Here is a 20452-nt window from a genome sequence, read left to right on the forward strand (position 1 = left end):
AGGAACCCTAGAGAGAGAAAAAAAACGCTGTGGCTGTACCATTACTACAGCTTAAATGGTGTGTTTCTAGACCAAACAGTTCACCAGATACGACCCATATTACTGGGAAACTTGTTTTCTTCCTGAGTCTGATTGACAGGCCTGAACTTTACTAGTAGCCTACATCCGAACACTTGGGGGCACAGAAAGAAAAAGGGATAGCTTCTTCAGTTCTGCTTCTTTTCTTAAGCAATAACTTGAAGAGGCTGTCTGTGTGTGTGTGTGTGTGTGTGTGTATCAGTGTCACCTGGCAGCAGGTCGTAGACAGCAGTGCAGGACAGCCTCTTGAGCAACCCAGGGTTGGCCAGCCTTAGCTCAACACAGGGGTCGTCTGTAGAGCCGAATCCTCCACGTTTCTGGTAGCGGAATTTGGCGTTGGCAGAGTTGCAGTCGGCCCCCGATGCCAGGATGTGCAGCCTCAGGATCTCTGACAGAGTACAGCTGTCCAGGTCCAACTGCTTCAGACTGCAGCCTACAGAGACATGCACTGAAAAGTCAGGCTCTCAGTACAAAAGAAACAAATATGAGAGTAGTTGTATATGAACATTGACTATATTAAAGATTGTAGTCCTTCTCTCACCTTGGTAGAGCTGAGGCCAGGCAGCAGCCAGGGAAGCCACAGCACTGATGGCAGACTGGGTGGGGTCCGCATCATCATCCAGAGCCTCACTCAGATCTGACAACAAGGAAGATTCACACACTGACAAACTAATAGATTTTTCAATATGCTAAACTTTGTAATTAGTCAGTCAATCCTACAGCCTGGGTGAAATGTCGCCATTGATAACTTTGTATTGCTCACTACCAAAGTATATTTGGTGACCAATCACGATCGGTTAAGTAGACTAAACAGGGTGTTGACAGTAAACAAGCGTTGTCGAGGCCCGTTTCTGTCCCTACCTTTGGCGTCAACCTCAGCCACCTGGTCGCGGGCCACCTCCTCCTGCTCCTCAGCCAGGGCCTGGAAGATGGCCGACAGGAAGAAGAAGAGCAGCTCACAGAGTGGCCCCTCGGGGTCCGACCCCACCAGGGCCTCCTCCAGAACCTCTGGAACACACAGACAAGGCCCAACAGTCAGAAAACTCCTGACAACACACACACACTAAACCAGACTGTCACTGAACTTTCACACAATTAACTATATTCTAATATCAAACATGGGTGATAAACCTAAAGTTGTAGAACCAGTGATTGTATTTTTACAATGTTTTGCCAGTGTTTCTCACCGAGTGTGAGGCCTTCTGGGAACTCGTCCTTGAGGTCAAAGAGCTCTCCAAAGGCTTTGAGGAACTCCAGCACCATGAGAGCATCCCCGAACAGCTCTGCAGGCAGACGGGTCTCCACCGGCACTGGGGCTGGGAGATCCTGGACATGATTCCATAGAGGAGAGTCAGAGGCCTAAACATGCTAACTTTACTTACCAACTTAGAGATCCCATTTAGGACGTTTCACAACCTTACTGTCTTAAAACACAAAAGGCTAACATGGACGCAGAGGAGTTTCTGCTGTATAGCCAACTCATATCGAACACAGAAGTTGCCTATGCAGCACCAACTTTCTTGTATCAATGAGAAAAAGTAAGCGTTTCAATTACGGAGGATGAGGCCAAACAAAAACTAGCTAAGGTTGGGGCTGCTTACCTTCAGGTCGTCACACTCCATGTCTTCTCTGGGTTTGCTCCAGATCTTTTGTCTCTCTGCATATTTCTTCTTCTCCTCCTTCAGCTTCTCTCTCTCCTGCAATATAGTATTACGATCCATACAGTGTAATCTATATTAAGTGATCTGAGACATTGTATGGTGTACAAATGTAAATAAAAACCCAGTGACATCGATCAAAAATAACCTTAATCGTAACGTACTTTGTCCTTTTCCACTTTCATGCGTTCTTTCTCCTCTTTCCTCCTCTGCTTCTCCTCTTCAAACATCTTTTTCATCTCTTCCCTCTTCTTTTCTTTGTCCTCCTTCTCTTTCCTTTTGGCCCCCAGGTCATCTTCCCTCTCCCGATTGGCCTTTTCATGTGCTGAACATGACAGATTTATTAAAATACATTGTCACCATTCTTGATATATAGATTAAATGTGGCAGCCAAACCATGGGATCATTCATACATCTTTTGGCACAGACTCATTAGCACTTACATGCTAACACTGCACTACTTTTTGCACTTACATGATAACATGCTAAGAATTATCTACTAATATCCAACTAATCTACTGGACTCACCCGTAGCTATCATCTCCTCTTTCTGCTGCATCAGACGAAGCTTTTCCTCTGCTGCCTACAGTAAAGGAAATAAATAATCTCAACGTAATCTTCTCTTAAAATGGTTCACATTTCGTACTGAGCAAATTCACGGTGGAAGTCAAACAAAAAGTTAGCATTTACAATATAATAAGATTGTTATGATTACTCAGCGAATATGTTATAACAAAGGGTGTACATATGGGATGTGTCCCAAATGGCACCCTATTCCCTAGAGTGTACGACTTGACCAGGACCTGTAGAGCCATTTGGGACAAGTACATTGCCAATCCTCACCTTTCGAGGAAAATAATCATTCTTGGGCCTGCTCCGCCCTTTAGGAGGAGGACTGAAGACAAACACAGGCGGCTGGTCAGGGAAAAACTGGGAGAAGTGCTGTTCTGCCAACTTGTACTTAGCAACAGTTGATGCCTAAGCATGAAACACAAATAAGAAACTGTTGGCAACAACACTAGCGCAAAATGACAGTTCCTTGATTCTACGGCTGACCCAAATTAGTCGACAGGCTGTTGGTTAACAAAGATATTTTTTTGTCGTCAAGCAGTAGCACACACACTTCGGGAAGTATTCAGACCCTTAGACTTTTCCCACATTGTTACATTACAGCCTTATTTTAAAATATATGTTTTTTTTATTTCCCTCAAACACACAACAACCCATAATGACAAAGCAAAAACAGGGTAAGAAATGTTTGCAAATGTATTAAAAATAGACTGAAATATCACATTTACCTAAGTATTCAGACCTTTCCCTCAGTACTTTGTTGAAGCATCTTTGGCAGTGATTACAGCCTTGAGTCTTCTTGGGTAACCGCTACAAGCTTGGCACACCTGTATTTGGAGAGTTTCTCCCATTCTTCTCTGCAGAGCCTCTCAAGCTCTGTCAGGTTGGATGGGAAGCGTCGCAGCACAACTATTTTTCAGGTCTCGCCAGATGTTCGATCAGGTTCAAGTCCAGGCTCTGGCTGGGCCACTTAAGGACATTGAGTCTTCTCCCGAAGTCAGTCCTGCATTGTCTTGGCTGTCTGCTTAGGGTCGTTGTCCTGTTAACCTGCTCAGGGCCTCCGACTGGGCTTCAGGAAGGATCTCTCTGTACTTCGCGCCGTTCATCTTTGCCTCAATCGCTCAGTCACTGCCACTGAAAAACATCCCCACAGCATGATGCTCCCACCACGATCCCCATAAGGATGGTGCCAAGTTTCCTCCAGATGTGATGTTTGGCATTCAGGCCAAAGAGAATAATATTGTTTTCATCAGACCAGAGGACCCTGTTTCTCATGGTCAGAGTCCTTTAGGTGCCTTTTGGAAGACTCCAAGCAGGCTGTCATGTGCCTTTTACTGAGGAGTGACTTCCGTCTGGCCACTCTACCATAAAGGCCTGATTGGTGGAGTGCTGCAGAGATGGTTGTCCTTCTGGAAGGTTCTCCCATCTACACAGATGAACTCTGGAGCTAAGTCAGAGTGACCATCGGGTTCTTGGTCACCTCCCTGACCAAGGCCCTTCTCCCCCGATTGCTCAGTTTGGCCGGGCGGCCAGCTCTAGGAAGAATTTTGGTGGTTCCAAACTTCTTCCATTTAAGAATGATGGAGGCCACTGTTTTCTTGGGGACCTTCAATGCTGCAGAAATGTTTTATTACCCTTTCCCAGATCTTTACCTCGACACAATCCTGTCTTGAAGCTCTATGGACAATTCCTTCGACCTCAGCTTGGTTTTTGCTCTGACATGCACTGTCAACTGTGGGACCTTATACAGACAGGTGTGTGCCTTTCCAAATCATGTCCAATCAACTGAATTTACCACAGGTGGACTCCAATCAAGTTGTAGAAACATCAAGGCTGATCAATGGAAACAGGATGTACCGGAGCTCAATTTCAAGTCTCATATCAAAGGGTCTGAATACAGCTAACAGCTGTGTCTGTCCCAAGCTCACTGGTGCAGGAAACTTGATACAATGTTGCAAGTTCACTAGCACCTGCTTCAGGCCTGAGCCAAGTTAATAGTTGATACAATGTTTCCAGTTCATTGCAGACAGGCCATGCGTAGACAAATGTGATTTAATGTTTAATTTGTTAGAAACATAACTGGCACGCAGATTGGTAGAATTGGTATTCCACATGAGAAAGGTTGCCGACTCCTCGTATAGCCTATTGTAAGCAACTTCAGAAGAGTAAAAGCCAGCAGTAGTTTGAAGAGAATGGTTGGGTCTGGTTGAGTTATCTAGATCTGTGGCTCTTTCGAGTCATTTACGTGTTATTTTATCGAACAGTAAGCTTAAAGCATCAGACAAGCTCAATGCATACAGTGGATTTTATTTAACAAACGCATAGGGTCTGTCTATATGGAAAAATACACATTTAACATTTACAAATCGATTGGTCGAAAGAAAAGACACATTTTGGTTGACCAAGGTTCTGTAGTCGGGGACGGCCCTACTTGATTCAAATGGCCACAAGATCCTTAAGAGTTTTTGCTTAAAAAGGAACACACACCAACGTGCATAATTCATAATATTTTCAAGTTCAATCTTAATACCTTGATCATAACGACTCCGTTCTGTGGTTCACAGTGCTGTTTGAGCAGCAGCTTTAGTCTGTCTCGTGAAAACGTGTTCTTCTTACGGCTAAAATAAGCGAGCAAGAGACAGGAATAACGGTTAGTGGTTCCATTTAAAAAGTCAGAGGGGATTAACTGTTGAATAAGAACAATACAAGCTACCAGAACATTGTTAGTCAGTAGGTTAGTCTCACCTCATCTGACCAGCCTTGGTGAATATGGGAACACTGCCTTCCTTGATGGGCCGTACTTTGTACTTGAACACAGACGGGTTGACAGATTTCTTTGTCTTGCTTTAAACATGACGGGGGGGGGCAAAAAGGTATTAATCCATGCTAACAAAGAAACTAGACAGGGGCAAAGACTTGGTGTGCATGTGCAATGGCACCCTAGTCCCTATAAAGTGCACTACTTTTGACCATAGGGATAAGGATGCATATCCAGATGCAGCTCTGAATAGCTTGGCTTACAGACTGACCCATTGGCCTTTGATTTGGGGCTTTTAGGAGTGTCCTCCTCACTGTCACTGATGACGATGAAGTCTCCCTCCATCTGAAGTTTGGCATGCCCATTGACCGGCCCGTTGGAATGGTGGGGAGACTGCACATCCAAGATTTCACATAACTGCCTGTAGGAAATATTCAAAACACATTTCAATTGATTGAAAAACACAGCTGCATGGTCAATCCGATGCCTGTATTGGCCGTCAGGGCACTTATACTTCTTCCACTTTGTGTAGCAGAGCTGTTGAGAAGAGCTGTTGTGAAGGAAGTTGTCAAGGAAGTGAGCTTGTTTAAACAGGACCATACCGCCCCCACCCAATCATGTCAATGTGGTGGAGGTATACGGAGCCCTCCGCTGACTTCCGGGTAAAATGAGCCGTGTGAAGCAGGCGACTAGGGGGTTATGTCTCGACTGCCGCCTCTCCCGAGCCCATTGAGGCAACGTCATAACCAGCAATTGGTTGAAAAAAAATGGGGGCAAAAACACATACACAGATAAAGTAGGAAGTTTACATACACCTTAGCCAAATACATTTCAACTCAGTTTCACAATTCCTGACATTTAATCCTTGTAAAAAATCCCTGTCTTAGGTCAGTTAGGATCACCACTTTAAAGAATGTGAAATGTCAGAATAATAGAGAGAATTATTTCTTTCAGCTTTTATTTCTTTCATCACATTCCCAGTGGGTCAGAAGTTTACATACTCAATTAGTATTTGGTAGCACTGCCTTTAAATTGCTACACTTTGGTCAATTGTTTCAGGTAGCCTTCCACAAGCTCCCCACAATAAGTTGGGCGAATTTTGGTCCAGTCCTCCTGACAGAGCTAGTGTAACTGAGTCAGGTTTGTAGGCCTCCTTGCTCGCATACGTTTTCAGTTATGCCCACAAATTTTCTATGGGATTGAGGTCAGGGCTTTTTGATGGCCACTCCAATTCCTTGACTTTGTTGTCCTTAAGCCATTTTGCCACAACTTTGGAAGTATGTTTGGGGCCATTGTCCATTTGGAAGACCCATTTGCGACCAAGCTTTAAACTTCCTGACTGATGTCTTTAGATGTCGCTTCAATATATCCACAATTCTTCCTCCCTCATGATGCCATCTATTTTGTGAAGTGCACCAGTCCCTCCTGCAGCAAAGCACCCCCACAACGTGATGCTGCCCTCCCCGTGCTTCACGGTTGGGATGGTGTTCTTCGGCTTGCAATCTACAAATTTTTCCTACAAAAATAACGATGGGCATTATGGCCAAACAGTTCTATTTTTGTCTCATCAGACCAGAGGACATTTCTCCAAAAGTACAATATTGTCCCCATGTGCAGTTGCAAACCGTAGTCTGTCTTTTATAGGGTAGTTTTAGAGCAGTGGCTTCTTCCTCGCTAAGCGGCCTTTAAGGTTATGTCGATATAGGACTCGTTTTACTGTGGATATAGATACCTTTGTACCAGTTTCCTAAAGCATCTTCACAAGATCCTTTGCTGTTGTTCTGGGATTGATTTGTACTTTTTGCACCAAAGTACATTCATCTCTAGGAGATCGAACGAGTCTCCTTCCTGAGCGGTATGATGGCTGCGTGGTCCCTTGGTGTTCATGCTTGCGTACTATTGTTTGTACAGATGAACGTGGTACCTTCAGGCTTTTGGAAATTGCTCCCAAGGATGAACCAGACTGGTGGAGGTCTATAGAGTTTGAAGGTAGGCCTTGAAATACATCCACAGGTACACCCCCAATTGACTCAAATGATGTCAATTGACCTATCAGAAGCTCCAAAAGCCTCGACATCATTTTCTGGGATTTTCCAAGCGGTTTATAAGGCAGTCAACTTAGTGTATGTAAACTTCTGACCCACTGGAATTGTGATACAGTGAATTATAAGTGAAATAATCTGTCTGTAAACAATTGTTGGAAAAATGACATGTCATGCACAAAGTAGATGTCCTAACCGACTTGCCAAAACTATAGTTTGTTAATAAGACATTAGTGGAGTGGTTGAAAAACGAGTTTGAATGACTCCAACCTAAGTGTATGTAAACTTTCGACTTCAACTGTGTGTAATATATATATATCTCTTGAATGAAAGTGTTTGTTTTGTTGCCCAATACATTGGTAAGTCACGTAGGAGATGGCAAATAGGAAACAAAGCTAAATCACTGAAAACCCCTGTATTACAAGTCCATGGGGCTTCTAAGGTCCAGTTAGAGCTCTGCCACCCCACCCCGGTAGGTCTCAACATTATACAGTGGGTTAGGGCCGGGTAGGGCCTGTTTTTCCATCAATAACTAAGGTACAGCTAGTACTCATGTATCATTAACATTCTGAAGCTGAGCCATTTGCTTGTGCACTGCTGCGTAGTACATATTCCATGTACATATAGCATCAGAAGTGCTTTAACCTCTTTAAATAAGACTAGAACATTGCCTGACTCCACAGGAGAGATTATTTTACCGAAAATAAAATGTTCCTTGAGTTGAGTGACGAAAAGTAGCTGGTTCACAGCTAACTGCTCTCGGTCTCGTCACCAAGCAGAGGTGTTGCTATGGATACTCACAAGTCATGCAGAGTGTATGCAGCGCAAGACAGACAAGCAGCGAATGGAAGTTCTTTCTGATTTAGGGCAGGACCAGGGCTTAAATTTCACATTCGAAAATTGGGCCTAGATAGGGTAGAGTCTGAACGTCACGAGCATGGATAGGGCTTAAAATTCATTCAGTGCAAGGCTCTAGGTCTAGTTCATTAACTTGTTTAAAATTAGATGAAATCTGCTCAATAACTGTACTTGTAACAATAGTCATAGTAGCAGAATTGAAAGAATGGTCATTGTTGAGGCCCAGACTTATAAATATTTGTAACAATACATGCTCGCACTAATACTTAAACCACTGGCCTACTCCCCCTTCCCTCTGCCCCCCCTGCTGTGGGTGCATGTTGCTTCTTGTCTGGCATTCTCTCGCTCAGCTACCTACTGCTAAGCTGTGATAATGTAATGTCTGGGACAACTCCTTTTGCTGGCTCAGCCAATCACAGAGCCTGCCTTAGGTCCATCCACTCAGTCCCTCCCGTTGTGTTATTTTCTAAGTTCAGTTTATGATGGCTGACCGATGTCCTCTTGGCTCATTTATTTAGATCCATATGCCCAGTGGCTTCCATAATCTAGTAGCCACAGGATATGGACGGTGAGGAGACAGCCTACAGATGGAAGGTCTGAGACTTAGTGTGGTCCCAGGACAACAACCTCTCCTTCAACGTCAATAAAAAACAAGGAGCTGATCGTGGACGACAGGAGTAAGTGTACACTCCCATCCACCCCCACAATGGAGCGCGACATCCACACTGCTCAAATCAAAAGGCCAAAGCATATTTCTTGTTGCCTAACAATGTTGGCAGAAGACTACCCTTAGTAGGACTGGTAACTATAGACTTAATAGTATGGGTACCTGGCTGCTCTACAGTAGCTAACAAGAAATACATTTAAAAATGTACAATCAGGGCTCTCCCTAGGATTTTCTGAGATGATTGTGCTGATGTAGGCCTACATGGTTAGGTAGGGGGAGGTCCAGAAGGAGTCAGTCAACTTCCCACTCAGGAATTTGAAGAAATTATATATAGTACCAGTCAAAAGTTTGGACACACACTCATTCAACGATTTCTTTATTTTTACTATTTTCTACATTGTAGAACAATAGTGAAGTCATCAAAACTATGAAATAACAAATAAGGAATCATGTAGTAACCAAACAAAAGTGTTAGATTCTTCAATGTAGCCACCCTTTGCCTGGAAGACAGCTTTGGCCATTCTTGGCAATCTCTCAACCAGCTTCATGAGGTAGTCACCTGGAATATATTTCAATTAACAGGTGTGCCTTGTTTAAAGTTAATATGTGGCATTTCTTTTCTTCTTAATGCATTTGAGCCAATCAGTTGTGTTGTGACAAGCTAGTGGTGGTATACAGAAGACAGCCCTATTTGGTAAAATAACAAGTACATATTATGGCAAGAACAGCACAAGCAAGCAAAGAGAAACGAAAGTCCATAATTACTTTAAGACATTAAGGTCAGTCAATGTGGAAAATTAACAACTTTGAACATTTCTTCAAGTGCAGTCACAAAAACCACCATGAGCTATGATGAAACTGGCTCTCATGAGAACCGCCACAGGAAAGGAAGACCCAGTTACCTCTGCTGCAGAGGATAAGTTTATTAGAGTTACCAGCCTCAAAGATTGCAGCCCAAATAAAGGTAACAGACACATAAATAACTGCTCGGAGAAGACCACGTGAAATCAGGCCTTCATCGTCAAATTGCTGCAAAGACACCACTATTAAAAGGACACCAATAAGAAGAAGAGAAGCCAATGTGTTTGAAAATGGCGCCGGAGGGGATAGCTGCAGTCTTATCGGCTCTTAACCAACCATGATATTTTGTTTGTTTTTTCACGTTGTTCGTAACTTGTTTTGTACATAATATTGCCGCTTCCTTCTCTTAAGACCGAAAAGAGCTTCTGGACTTCAGAACTGCGATTACTCACCTCAAACTGGACGAAGAGTTCCTCAATGAGTTGGACGGGAGGGAGATACTACTGACACCCGACGAGACCCAGACTCCATCGGTAGGACAGAACAGCTGCCTCTGGTAAGACACAGGGCGGGGGTCTATGCATACATGTTAACAACAGCTGGTGCACGGTATCTAAAGGAAGTCTCGAGGTTTTGCTCACTTGAGGTAGAGGATCTAATGATAAGCTGTAGACCACACAATCTACCCTATAGACCACATAATCTACATACCACCAGACCGATGCCGGCACTAAAACTGCACTCAATGAGCTGTATACCGCCATAAGCAAACAGGAAAACGCTGTTAATGCAGGGAAACTTAAATCATTTTTACCTCATTTCTATCAGCATGTTAAATGTGCAACCACAAAACTTCTAGACCACCTTTACTCCACACACAGAGTGAAAAGCACAAAGCTCTCACTCGCCCTCCATTTGCCAAATCTGACCATAATCCTCAAAAAGGTTCTACAGCTGCACCATCGAGAGCATCTTGACGGGTTGCATCACTGCCTGGTATGGCAACTGCTCGGGCTCTGACCGCAAGAGGGTAGTGTGTACGGCTCAGTACATCAGAGGTCAAGCTTCCTGCCATCCAGGATCTCTATACCAGGAGGTGTCAGAGGAAGGCCCTAAAAATGGTCAAGAACTCCAACCACCCTAGTCATAGACTGTTCTCTCAGCTCCCGTACGGCAAGCGGTACCGGAACGCCAAGTCTAGGTCCAAGAGGCTTCTAAACAGCTTCTACCCCCAAGCCATAAGACTCCTGAACAGCTAATCAAAATGACAACCCAGACTATTTTCATTGCGACCCCCCCACCTACGCTGCTACTCTGTTATTATCTATGCATAGTCACTTTAATAACTCCACCTACATATACATACTACCTCAACTAACCGGTTCCCCCCCACATTGACTCTGTACCGTTAGCGCATGTATACCGCCCTGCTATTGTTATTTAGTGCTGCGCTTTAATTATTTGTTTTTATTTTATTTTCCTTAAAACTGCATTGTTGGTTAAGGGCTTGTAAGTAAGCACTTCACTGTAAGGTGAAATGTGACACAATTTGATTTGAGACTTGTCTGGGCCAAGAAACAGGATCAATGGACATTAGACTGAGATTTTTGGTTCCAATCGCCATGTCTTCATGAGACACAGAGAAGATGAACAGACGATCTCTGTATGTGCAGTTCCCACCATGAAGCATGGAGATGGTGCTTTGCTGGTGGCACAGATTTATTTAGAATTGAAGGCACACTTAACCAGAATGGCTACCACAGCATTCTACAGTGACAAGCCATCCCATCTGGTTTGCACTTAGTGGTACTATCATTTGTTTTTCAACAGGAAAATGACCCAACACACCTTCAGGTTGTGTAAGGGCTATTTGACCAAGAAGGAGAGTGATGGAGTGCTGCATCAGATGACCTGGCCTCCACAATCTCCCAACCTCAACCCAATTGAGATGGTTTGGGATGAGTTGGACCGCAGAGTGAAGGAAAAGCAGCCAACAAGTGCAAAGCTGTCATCAAGGCAAAGGGTGGCTACTTTGAAGAATCTCAAATATAGAAATAGATTGGTTTGTTTAACACATTTTTGGTTATTACATGATTCCATGTGTTATTTCGTAGTTTTGACGTCATCACTATTATTCTACAATGTAGAAAATAGTAAAAATAAAGAAATCCTTGAATGAGTGTCCACACTTGACTGGTACTGTACATATTATCTCAACTAACCTGTACCCCCTGCATATAGCCTCATTATTGTTATTAATGCTAGTTTATTTTTTTTACTTTGTAAGTAAGAATTTCACAGTAAGGTATACACACCTGTTGTATTTGGCGCATTGTGACAAATACAATTCTATATTAGAGCTCCTCTGGCACCCCTCTCCAAACAGGTCATAGCCAACTCTCAACCACATTGACAAATATCCATGTATCGGTTTACTACAGAGAACATGATTTCACTGTCAAAGAGCTGGGCTCTAGTGAACATAAATAAACACAAGACATTGGATGAATACTCCTTTGGCTAAATACGGGAACTATCAAAGCACCGAGACTCATAGGGAGAGAACATAAAAGGCATTGTAGTCCTTCAGGAAGCTGGTATAAAACCAAATGATATCAGACCCCTGGTTAGAAGTGAAACTGATGACACTAGATGAGGTCATATGTATAAAATAAAGTGAAACTGATGACTGTCGGGGAGGTCATCATATGGATAAAACCAACACATTACCCGACACTGGTGCGGCTCAGAACACCCAGATTACAGTAAAGTTGAGTACAACTGATGATGCTTGGTGAGGTCATGTGGTTAAATTAACACTTTACCTGGTACCGGAGCGGGTCACAACGTCCACAATCTCCCCAGGGAAGAACCTCTCCTTGACGTAAGAATACACATCATCACAGATCTCATGGAGCCGGGTACGGTAGGTGAGGGCTGTGAGGTGCAGCAGGGGGACCACCAGGGCTGAGGGGAAGCTCTGGAGGCTCTGACGACCTCTCTTCTCACAGTCCAGAGCTTCCAGGTAGGTCAGGCCAGGCTTGCCCGTCACCGCACAGCTCCACACCAGGCTGTTGCACAGGATGGTCCTCTCAAAGAAGTCACTTGTTGGGAGATGGGGTGATTCTAGTCAGTACAGATAATTGCATATCCCCTATAGTGTAACGTCACTACTTTTGACAAGGGCCCTAATGTTTAAGGGCATGAAATTGCTCACTAATTTTGCATGTTGGGCTGGACACATGCAAAATATTGCTGCCCACATAATCATAGGAGGAAACGAAAACCAATGCTCACCCCAAATTGGCGTTAAAAACATAACACAACCTAACTTGCACAACATATACCCTGCTCATCTGTGTACACTGTAAATATTGAGATGCTTTTCCAGTTTCTGCATCGATAGGACCTCAAAGTCTTCCAAAGTCATGTCGATCAGTCGGTCACACATGCTGACTAAATACAATTCCAAAAAAATTATACCTTATACAAAACCAAATATAAAAAACAGTCCATCTTCAAAATAGTGATAAAATAATGAACAGAACTAAAAGATGTATGTCACACTGTCCCTCTACTTAATGTACAGTAACATGGGAACTTGCAGTCTATCTGGAATGAGGGCCAGGGTGAAAATTGTTTACCTTTCAAGAACCCCTTGAAACAAGTCAGTATTATTCGTAGGCAAGTCCGAATTAAAAAGTTTGTCTAGGCTATGGGTTACAAATTGCTCAAATATTTCACTATAAACCCACTAGTTAACATGTTGCTTCCTAGTTAGCTAGCTATAAACAATCCCACAACAATGAGCCTGCCCACGTTCCACACGCGAACTGAGGCAAGACGAGTTGTGATGAGCGCGAACGGCTCTGCTCTCATTTTAGGACTATGTAAAAGTATCTAAGAGAGCATCCGATAAATTCTAAGAATGGTTAGATTAACCAACCAGTTACTCGATGGATATGATAGTAAATTACGGCAATAATTATAAACTAGTCAAATAAAGTTGACTCAAGTTGGATATTTGGCAACGCTAGCTTCAAGCTGGCTAGCAGGCCCAAATACTTGGTTAACACGGCTGGTAAACATGAAATGGTAGTCGCTCCAACACTACTAGCTAGCTATAGTAGCCGCTAAACTAGCGGTGATCAAGCTGGCTACACCTGCCAAACAAAGTTTGACAACTGGATAGAAATAACGGTTCTGACCCATTTCATCTGATGACTAGCTAAATAGGTGTCAACCAGACAATACATTATTAATGATTTACCAACTAGTTTATAATAAGTAGTACTTTGTCCATCTTCCAAGCACTGCAGTGGATTTTAGCTTCTTAGCAAGCTAGCTAATGTTTGCTGTCACTATGGGTTAAACTTTCCTAATTTGAGTTGAGCCAAAATTGGATGGTCATTTAATAGTTAATAACTAACATTGATCATTATTTAATGTTAATGAATTTATCAATTTGGTCTTCACGTACTCGTATGTCCTGAAGATTTCATGTGTGACTTTGCAAAGAAACACTTCTTCATCTGGTTTGAGGTCCGCTGGGGGCTTCTGTCTGACAAACGGCTTTCTGTGGAGAAGCGGCATCTTTCTTTATCTTCGTCTCCGATTTGTCCTCTTTGAGACTCAAAAAGGAGGGAAAAGAAAGCCAGAAACCATGTAATTACAAAGTTTTAAATCAGTATTCATCGGCAATAAACTCAGACATGAGGACAGTGACCCAAACATTTAAAAAAAATGTTCGTGATAATCTACGACAATTTTAAGAGGAAATCCAGCCTTTGTTAATGGCACACGCTTCCAGTAACACACAAAAGTGACGCTTTTCCAACCAACTCACATGAAAATGTGCTCAATGAATGGGAACTGATATTAGCAATTAAAAACCTCGATGTTTAAACCACTTGAGAACATTTTCGCATACTAGAGGAAGAATTCAAGAGATTTACCGGATCGGTTATGTAACATTAAAACAATAATCCGCGGGAGAAAAATACAAAAAGTCAAATGACTGCCCCACTAAACCAGCGGACAGACTGCGTGTTGACTATAAATTTGATCCACTCTATTTCACAGATGAAAAGCGCGTAGGAGGGCGTAGCTTGAGTGAAGACTATATGATGTCCATTGGTTCTTTATCCCGCCACTCGCATCATCACCTCCAATCATGTTTATCTTCGTTGAACATCAGAGGAGTGGAGAAGCAATATGGGATTTGTTACTACTTGATTCAGAGCATCATACAAATTAATAGTAAAACATAGCATATCTGTTCTGGTAAAACATACTTTTTCAGCTGATACACAACTTTTGTACAGGTTTAAGTGAGTGATCATAATCATAGCGCCTAACCCTAACCCTATACATATTATAGCGCCTAACATTTTCCACATGCATCCAACTTCCCGTCTGTCCGCCATGTGGGGTATGAATCACCAATATGTACGTGCTTTGTTCTTATGCTGCGTTTACTCAGGCAGCCTTATTCTGATATTTTGACCAATGATTTGCAAAAGAGCTTATCTGATTGGTATAAAAAAAAAGGTCAGCTTGTGTCATATTTCAATAAACAGAATATTGATGGTGACTGAAGGCCAATGTTCAACAATGGTGTCATGTTTACTACAACATGACTGCATTTTTTAAATGTATTTTACCTTTATTTAACTAGGCAAGTCAGTTAACAGTTAAGAACAAATTCTTATTTTCAATGACAGCCTAGTGGGTTAACTGCCTGTTCAGGGGCAGAATGACAGATTGGTACCTTGTCAGCTCAGGGGTTTGAACTTGCAACCTTCCGGTTACTAGTCCAACGCTCTAACCACTAGGCTACCCTGCATGATGTCTGCCTGGTGTAGTTAGAGAGCCTCATAACTAAGGTGCAAATCCATCAAAGAGGTTGTAATTACAATTGCCACAGAGTCCAAAATGAAACACTATTAAAGCGCTGCAAAAGAGATGTGATGCCATGCTGTTGGTAAAGAAGGCAACACAGAAGTTCCTCAGAGCTGGTGCCATTTAATAGCCACTTTCTGTTGTAATTATGCTACCCTCCCATGCTTCCTGTTTCAGTAGTGTGGGTGAGAGGGGAACATACAAGAACCATCAGGCAAATGTTTTAACTACTCATTTACTACAGTATTTCAGACATTGGTCAAACATTTTCTGTAAAAAGGCTGACAAATCATTCACTGAACTGTAAAGTACATAACATTATCAGAGTGATATTTGGGATTTCTTATCACAGATCACTCAGTCATCTTTATAGATTGTTATACCTTGAACATGATATGGTAGGGCACAGTCCTATAAGAGAATCCATCTGCAATTGCAGCAGAAAGTCAATATCCAAGGGACAGAAAGTCTGAGCGGATGTTTGGTCTTCACTCAGGGTCACAGTACCCTATACAGATGTATATTTTTGAATGCGTCCGGGTCACCGTCCTTCCCCAGATAGACGTTGTAATCCAGAGGTAGTTCCTCTACCCACTTGCTGAGGTTGATCCCTCCCTGAAGGAGGAGCACAGTACAGCAATAGAGAGGTGTGCATTATGCTTGAAGTTACACATCATAGAAACATTCAATTCTCAATGTGTGGAAAACAGAACGTTTTTACAGGCATTTTCAGTACTTACCTGATGTGAAGAAAGTGCTTCCTGGAGGCTTGGAACTGTAACCAATAGAGCACCTTTCTTGCGGAAATTGTGAACGATAAAATACCAGGCTCTACAAAAGCAAGAGGATAGAGACATTAGAGCAGGGTTTCCCAAACTCCGTCCTCGGGACCCCAAGAGGTGCACATGTTGGTTTTTGTCCTGGTACTACACAGCATCATTACCAGATACAATATATGAGGAAGATCTCAATTGCATCCTTACCCCTCTCTCCTCATCAAAACCCATTGGAGGAGAAGGTCAGAGGGGCGGGACCTCTGGCTTTCTCATCCAATTGGTTTTGAGAAGGAGACAGGACATGAGGAGTATGCAATTGAAATCTTCCAATGATCACTTACTGCATCCTATATTGTAGCGTTTCCCAAACTTGGTCCTTGGGAGCCCAAGGGGTGCACGTGTTGGTTTTTGTCCTGGTACTACACAGCTGATTCAGATAATCATCAAGCTTTGATCATTTGAATAAGCTGTGTAGTGTTAGGGCAAAAAACAAAATGTACACCCCTTGGGTTCCTGAGGACCGAGTTTGGGAAACGCTGCATTATAGGATAATGATATTTTCTGTTGGAAAACTTTTTGAAACGATATGTCCTAATGAATACACCCCTGGTGTGGTGTCCAAGGTTTACCTACTTAATTTGGTCATTGGGCTGTAGAAAGTACTCAAACACATTGTTCATGATGAGAACATCTGCATTCTGTAACAGGGAATCCTGAGTACTTATATCTCCATGGATGACCTGCAGAAATGTGAGACAATGAGAGAAAGCTGTGGCACTTACATTCTTTAAAAACATAAAACAAAGATCAAGATAAATACATGTAAAATTATACTAATGATCGCTTTACCTGTATTCGGTCACTGAAGCCATACTTATCCACAGCCATATTCTGAAGCCTGACAAACTCTGCACTGATCTCTACCCCAACAAGCCGAACTGCAGAGCTGTACAGGTACCCCTGAAGCACAACATATGACTAGAAGAGTAAATACTTTTTTGCCAAAGAATTCATTACATTTTCCTGCAATATTTTCACATAACCTTTAACAATACATCTCAATGCCATAAATGGTTTCCCTTTCATTCCAAAACAAACTGTAATTTACCCCATAGAGTACTGCCCCTAGCCTGGAACCCACATCCACCACTAGTCTCCCAGTCAGGTCTGGTAGGACATGCTGGAATAGGAACTGGAGCTCCAATATCGAGAAGGAGTGAGAGATGAACTCTGAGAAAATAAACATTCAAATAAACATTCATTTGACACAATGCTGCCACATGAGGGTTATAAACCCACCCCTATCTTACACATCTATGCTGAACGAAAATATGAACACAACTAGCAACAATTTCAAAGATTTTAGTGAGTTACAGTTCATAAGGAAATCAGTCAATTTAAATAAATAAATTAGGCCCTAATCTACAGATTTCACTTGACTGGGAATAAAGATATGCAACTGTTGGTCATAAATACCTTTAAAAAATTTTTTTTTTAATAATCTGGCCATTTTCTCCTTTGCATGATCAAGCTGTTGATTGTGGCCTGTGGAATGTTGTCTTACTCATCTTTAATGGCTGTGCAAAGTTGCTGGATACTGTCGGGATGTGGAACACTGTCGGGAAGTGAAACACGTCCATCCAGGGCATCCCAAACATGCTCAATGGGTGACATGTCTGGTGAGTATGCAAGCCATGGAATAACTGGGACATTTTCAGCATTAGGAATTGTGTACAGATCCTTGTGACATGGGGCAGTGCATTTTCATGCTGAAACATGAGATGATGGCGGCGGATGAATGGCACGCTAATGGGCCTCAGGATCTCATCACGGTATCTCTGTGCATTCAAATTGCCATCCATAAAATGCAATTGTGTTCATTGTCCATAGCTTATGCCTACCCACACCATAACCCCACCACCACCATGGGGCACTGTTCAGAACATTAACATCATCAAACCGCTCAACCCACACAACATCATACATGAGGGTAGAGGTTGTGAGGCCGGTTGGACATACTGCCAAATTCTCTAAAAATACGTTGGAGGCGGTTTATGAAAGAGAAATTAACATTCAATTCTCTGGCAAAAGCTCTGGTGGACATTTCTGTATTCACCATGTCAATTGCATGCTCTCAAAATGTGCGACATCTGTGGCATTGTGTTGTGTGATAAAACTGCACATTTTGGAGTGGCCTTTTATTGTCCCAGCACAAGATGCACCTGTGTAATGATTATGCTGTTTAATACGCTTCCTGATATGCCACACCTGTCATGTTGATGGATTATCTTGGCAAAGGAGAAATGCTCACTAACAGGGATGTAAACACATTTGTGTATAATATTTGGGAGAAATAATATTTTTGTGCTTATGGAACATTTATGGGATATTTTATTTCAGCTCATGAAACATGGGACCAATACTTTACATGCTGCGTTTATATTTTTGTTCAGTATGATTATTGATGGGCTTTGGGTAATTGGATTGTTGGTGAGATGGCATGATCCTTCAGAACAAGTACAATGATTAACCAGGCAAGGCAAACCTTTTTTTCCTTCTACTTTTTACACCTTTTTCTCCCCAATTTCGTGATATCCAATTGGTAGTTACAGTCTTGTCATATCGCTGCAACTCCCGTACTGACTCGGGAGAGGCGAAGGTCGAGAGCCATGCATCCTCCGAAATACGACCCTGCCAAACCTCTCTGCTTCTTGACACACTGCTTGCTTAACCAAGAAGCCAGCCGCACCAACGTGTCGGAGGAAACACCGTAAAACTGGCGACCTAAGTCAGCGTGCATGTGCCTGGCCCACCACAAGGAGTCTCTAGAGCGCGGTGGGAAAAGGACATCCTGGCCAGCCAAACCCTCCCCTAACCCAGACGACGCTGGGCCAATTGTGCGCCGCCTCATGGGTCTCCGCTGGCTTCGACACAGCCTGGGATCAAACACGGGTCTGTAGTTACGCCTGAAGCACTGCTTTGCTGTGCATTAGAGCACTGCGTCACTCGGGAGGCCCATGCTAGGCAAACCTACCCAGGGGAGCTGTTCTGCGAGTGCCACAGTTCAGGCAGTAGTTGCGGCTCATCTTGCCCTCCTCACAGAGTGTATCCACGGTGTCCTCGTCATACAGGAAAGCATCCACATGCAGTGTGGGCTGGGGGTTCTGTTGGGTCTGAATAATCAATTGATGATGAACATAATTAGTTCATTTGTGATATTCAAAGCGATAGTACACCGAAATTACAAAATTACACTGGTTACTTACACTGTAAGCAGTCTCTGGACGAGGTATGACAGCAATCCATGCTTTAGTTTAGTTTCCCTGGCACAGTTTCCACATGCTAACAATTTAGCATTTGTGGCACAAATCCCATTCAAGCCATGGGACCGATAATACATTTTTCACACGTGTTCAAATCATCTGTGACTTTGTTCAGCTTCACAAGTTTAAATACTTTTGGATTATTTGGAGATGTGTGAAAAACAGCCCCATGACTTGATTGGGATTTGTACCACACACGTTAGCATGTGGAAACAGTTCCAGGGAAACTAAACCAAAGCATGGATTGTTGTCATACCTTGTCCATAGACTGCTTAGAGCGTAAGGAAACCAACGTAATTTTGTAATTTGGGTGAAATACCCATTTAATTACATAAAAGTATATTTTTAAGTGTGAGTATTGTTTTTTTTTATTCCTCTCTGAAAATAAAATACACACACCTTGCACCAAATACAAGCACTCAGCAAGTAAATTTGGCCCGGAGTAAAGATGTTGAGGAATGAAAGCAATTACAGTAACCCACCTTCTGAATAGCCAAGGACTCGGAGGAGAGCACAGCCTCCAAAGGAAGACATGCCCTAAGATCTTCTGAAATACTTTGAAGTATAACCTTTTGATTGTCAATCACTCCATCATCCACTTCATCTGCAAGAAACAAAATGACTAGCTAATGTAATACAGTTAAAGCATCATAATCCAACATGAACATGGGATGGTTGGTTTAGTCTTAAAATAGCTAATGCCAGGGTTATTAAATACCAGAGTTTTTCATCCAGTCAATTAAACGTGGCAGGTCCTTGGAATTTACTCTGGAGAGTAATCGTACGATTTCTTTTTTTCCGTCTGAAAAGTTCATTTCAACAAATATTTTGCCACATACGATTGCTCATGCTTGAATGTATTGAACGCATGTGTAGAAAATACCGGATACGTATTTGAGATTTAAGGAGGCGCGATAATTGGAGCCCTATTAATAGTAGTGATGAAACGGAGAGAATTTAGAATATATTATTAAATTTAAAGTAACTGATATTGTATAAATATATTGAATATTGATTTTG

General features: G+C 42.5%; 2 protein-coding genes across 6 annotated transcripts in view; both read right to left on the reverse strand.

Moving 5' to 3' along the window:
• The window catches only part of LOC115138699 (bromodomain adjacent to zinc finger domain protein 1A-like), a 44324-nt gene extending 29826 nt beyond the window's left edge, over positions 1 to 14498 (reverse strand). For 2 of the 5 annotated variants that reach the window (XM_065025787.1, XM_065025786.1), the window contains exons 1-13: positions 13913 to 14498; positions 12258 to 12536; positions 5336 to 5485; positions 5052 to 5150; positions 4837 to 4924; positions 2580 to 2714; positions 2265 to 2319; positions 1901 to 2061; positions 1680 to 1775; positions 1266 to 1404; positions 940 to 1086; positions 620 to 715; positions 287 to 511 (exon numbers count right to left, since the gene is read on the reverse strand). In XM_065025787.1, coding sequence (XP_064881859.1) covers positions 287 to 511; positions 620 to 715; positions 940 to 1086; positions 1266 to 1404; positions 1680 to 1775; positions 1901 to 2061; positions 2265 to 2319; positions 2580 to 2714; positions 4837 to 4924; positions 5052 to 5150; positions 5336 to 5485; positions 12258 to 12536; positions 13913 to 14025 — 1783 coding nt within the window. In that variant the 5' untranslated portion in view covers positions 14026 to 14498. The remainder of the gene's footprint in view (positions 1 to 286; positions 512 to 619; positions 716 to 939; positions 1087 to 1265; positions 1405 to 1679; positions 1776 to 1900; positions 2062 to 2264; positions 2320 to 2579; positions 2715 to 4836; positions 4925 to 5051; positions 5151 to 5335; positions 5486 to 12257; positions 12537 to 13912) is intronic. The other 3 variants (XM_029675825.2, XM_029675826.2, XM_029675823.2) reach the window with 3 other exon arrangements.
• A 938-nt stretch (positions 14499 to 15436) lies between these two features.
• On the reverse strand, positions 15437 to 20317 carry LOC115139017 (uncharacterized). Its single transcript, XM_029676194.2, has 8 exons — positions 20151 to 20317; positions 19915 to 20036; positions 19144 to 19282; positions 17218 to 17339; positions 16959 to 17069; positions 16743 to 16849; positions 16074 to 16164; positions 15437 to 15948 (listed from the first exon to the last, which is right to left on the reverse strand). Exons 1-8 carry the CDS (start codon positions 20245 to 20247, stop codon positions 15832 to 15834), a joined length of 906 nt encoding a protein of 301 aa, XP_029532054.2. The 5' UTR covers positions 20248 to 20317; the 3' UTR covers positions 15437 to 15831.
• Positions 20318 to 20452: the final 135 nt, after the last annotated feature.

The sequence above is a fragment of the Oncorhynchus nerka genome, linkage group LG12 (genome assembly GCF_034236695.1).
Source record: "Oncorhynchus nerka isolate Pitt River linkage group LG12, Oner_Uvic_2.0, whole genome shotgun sequence".
Lineage (NCBI taxonomy): Eukaryota > Metazoa > Chordata > Actinopteri > Salmoniformes > Salmonidae > Oncorhynchus > Oncorhynchus nerka.

Coding starts and splice junctions, on each gene's coding strand:
- LOC115139017 (XM_029676194.2), bottom strand. CDS start 20,247: ATGAACTTTTCAGACGGAAAAAAAGAAATCGTACGATTACTCTCCAGA. Junction 17,070..17,217: donor TAGGGGCAGTACTCTATGGG/GTAAATTACAGT, acceptor GTTGTGCTTCAG/GGGTACCTGTACAGCTCTGC. Junction 15,949..16,073: donor AAGCACTTTCTTCACATCAG/GTAAGTACTGAA, acceptor CTCCTCCTTCAG/GGAGGGATCAACCTCAGCAA.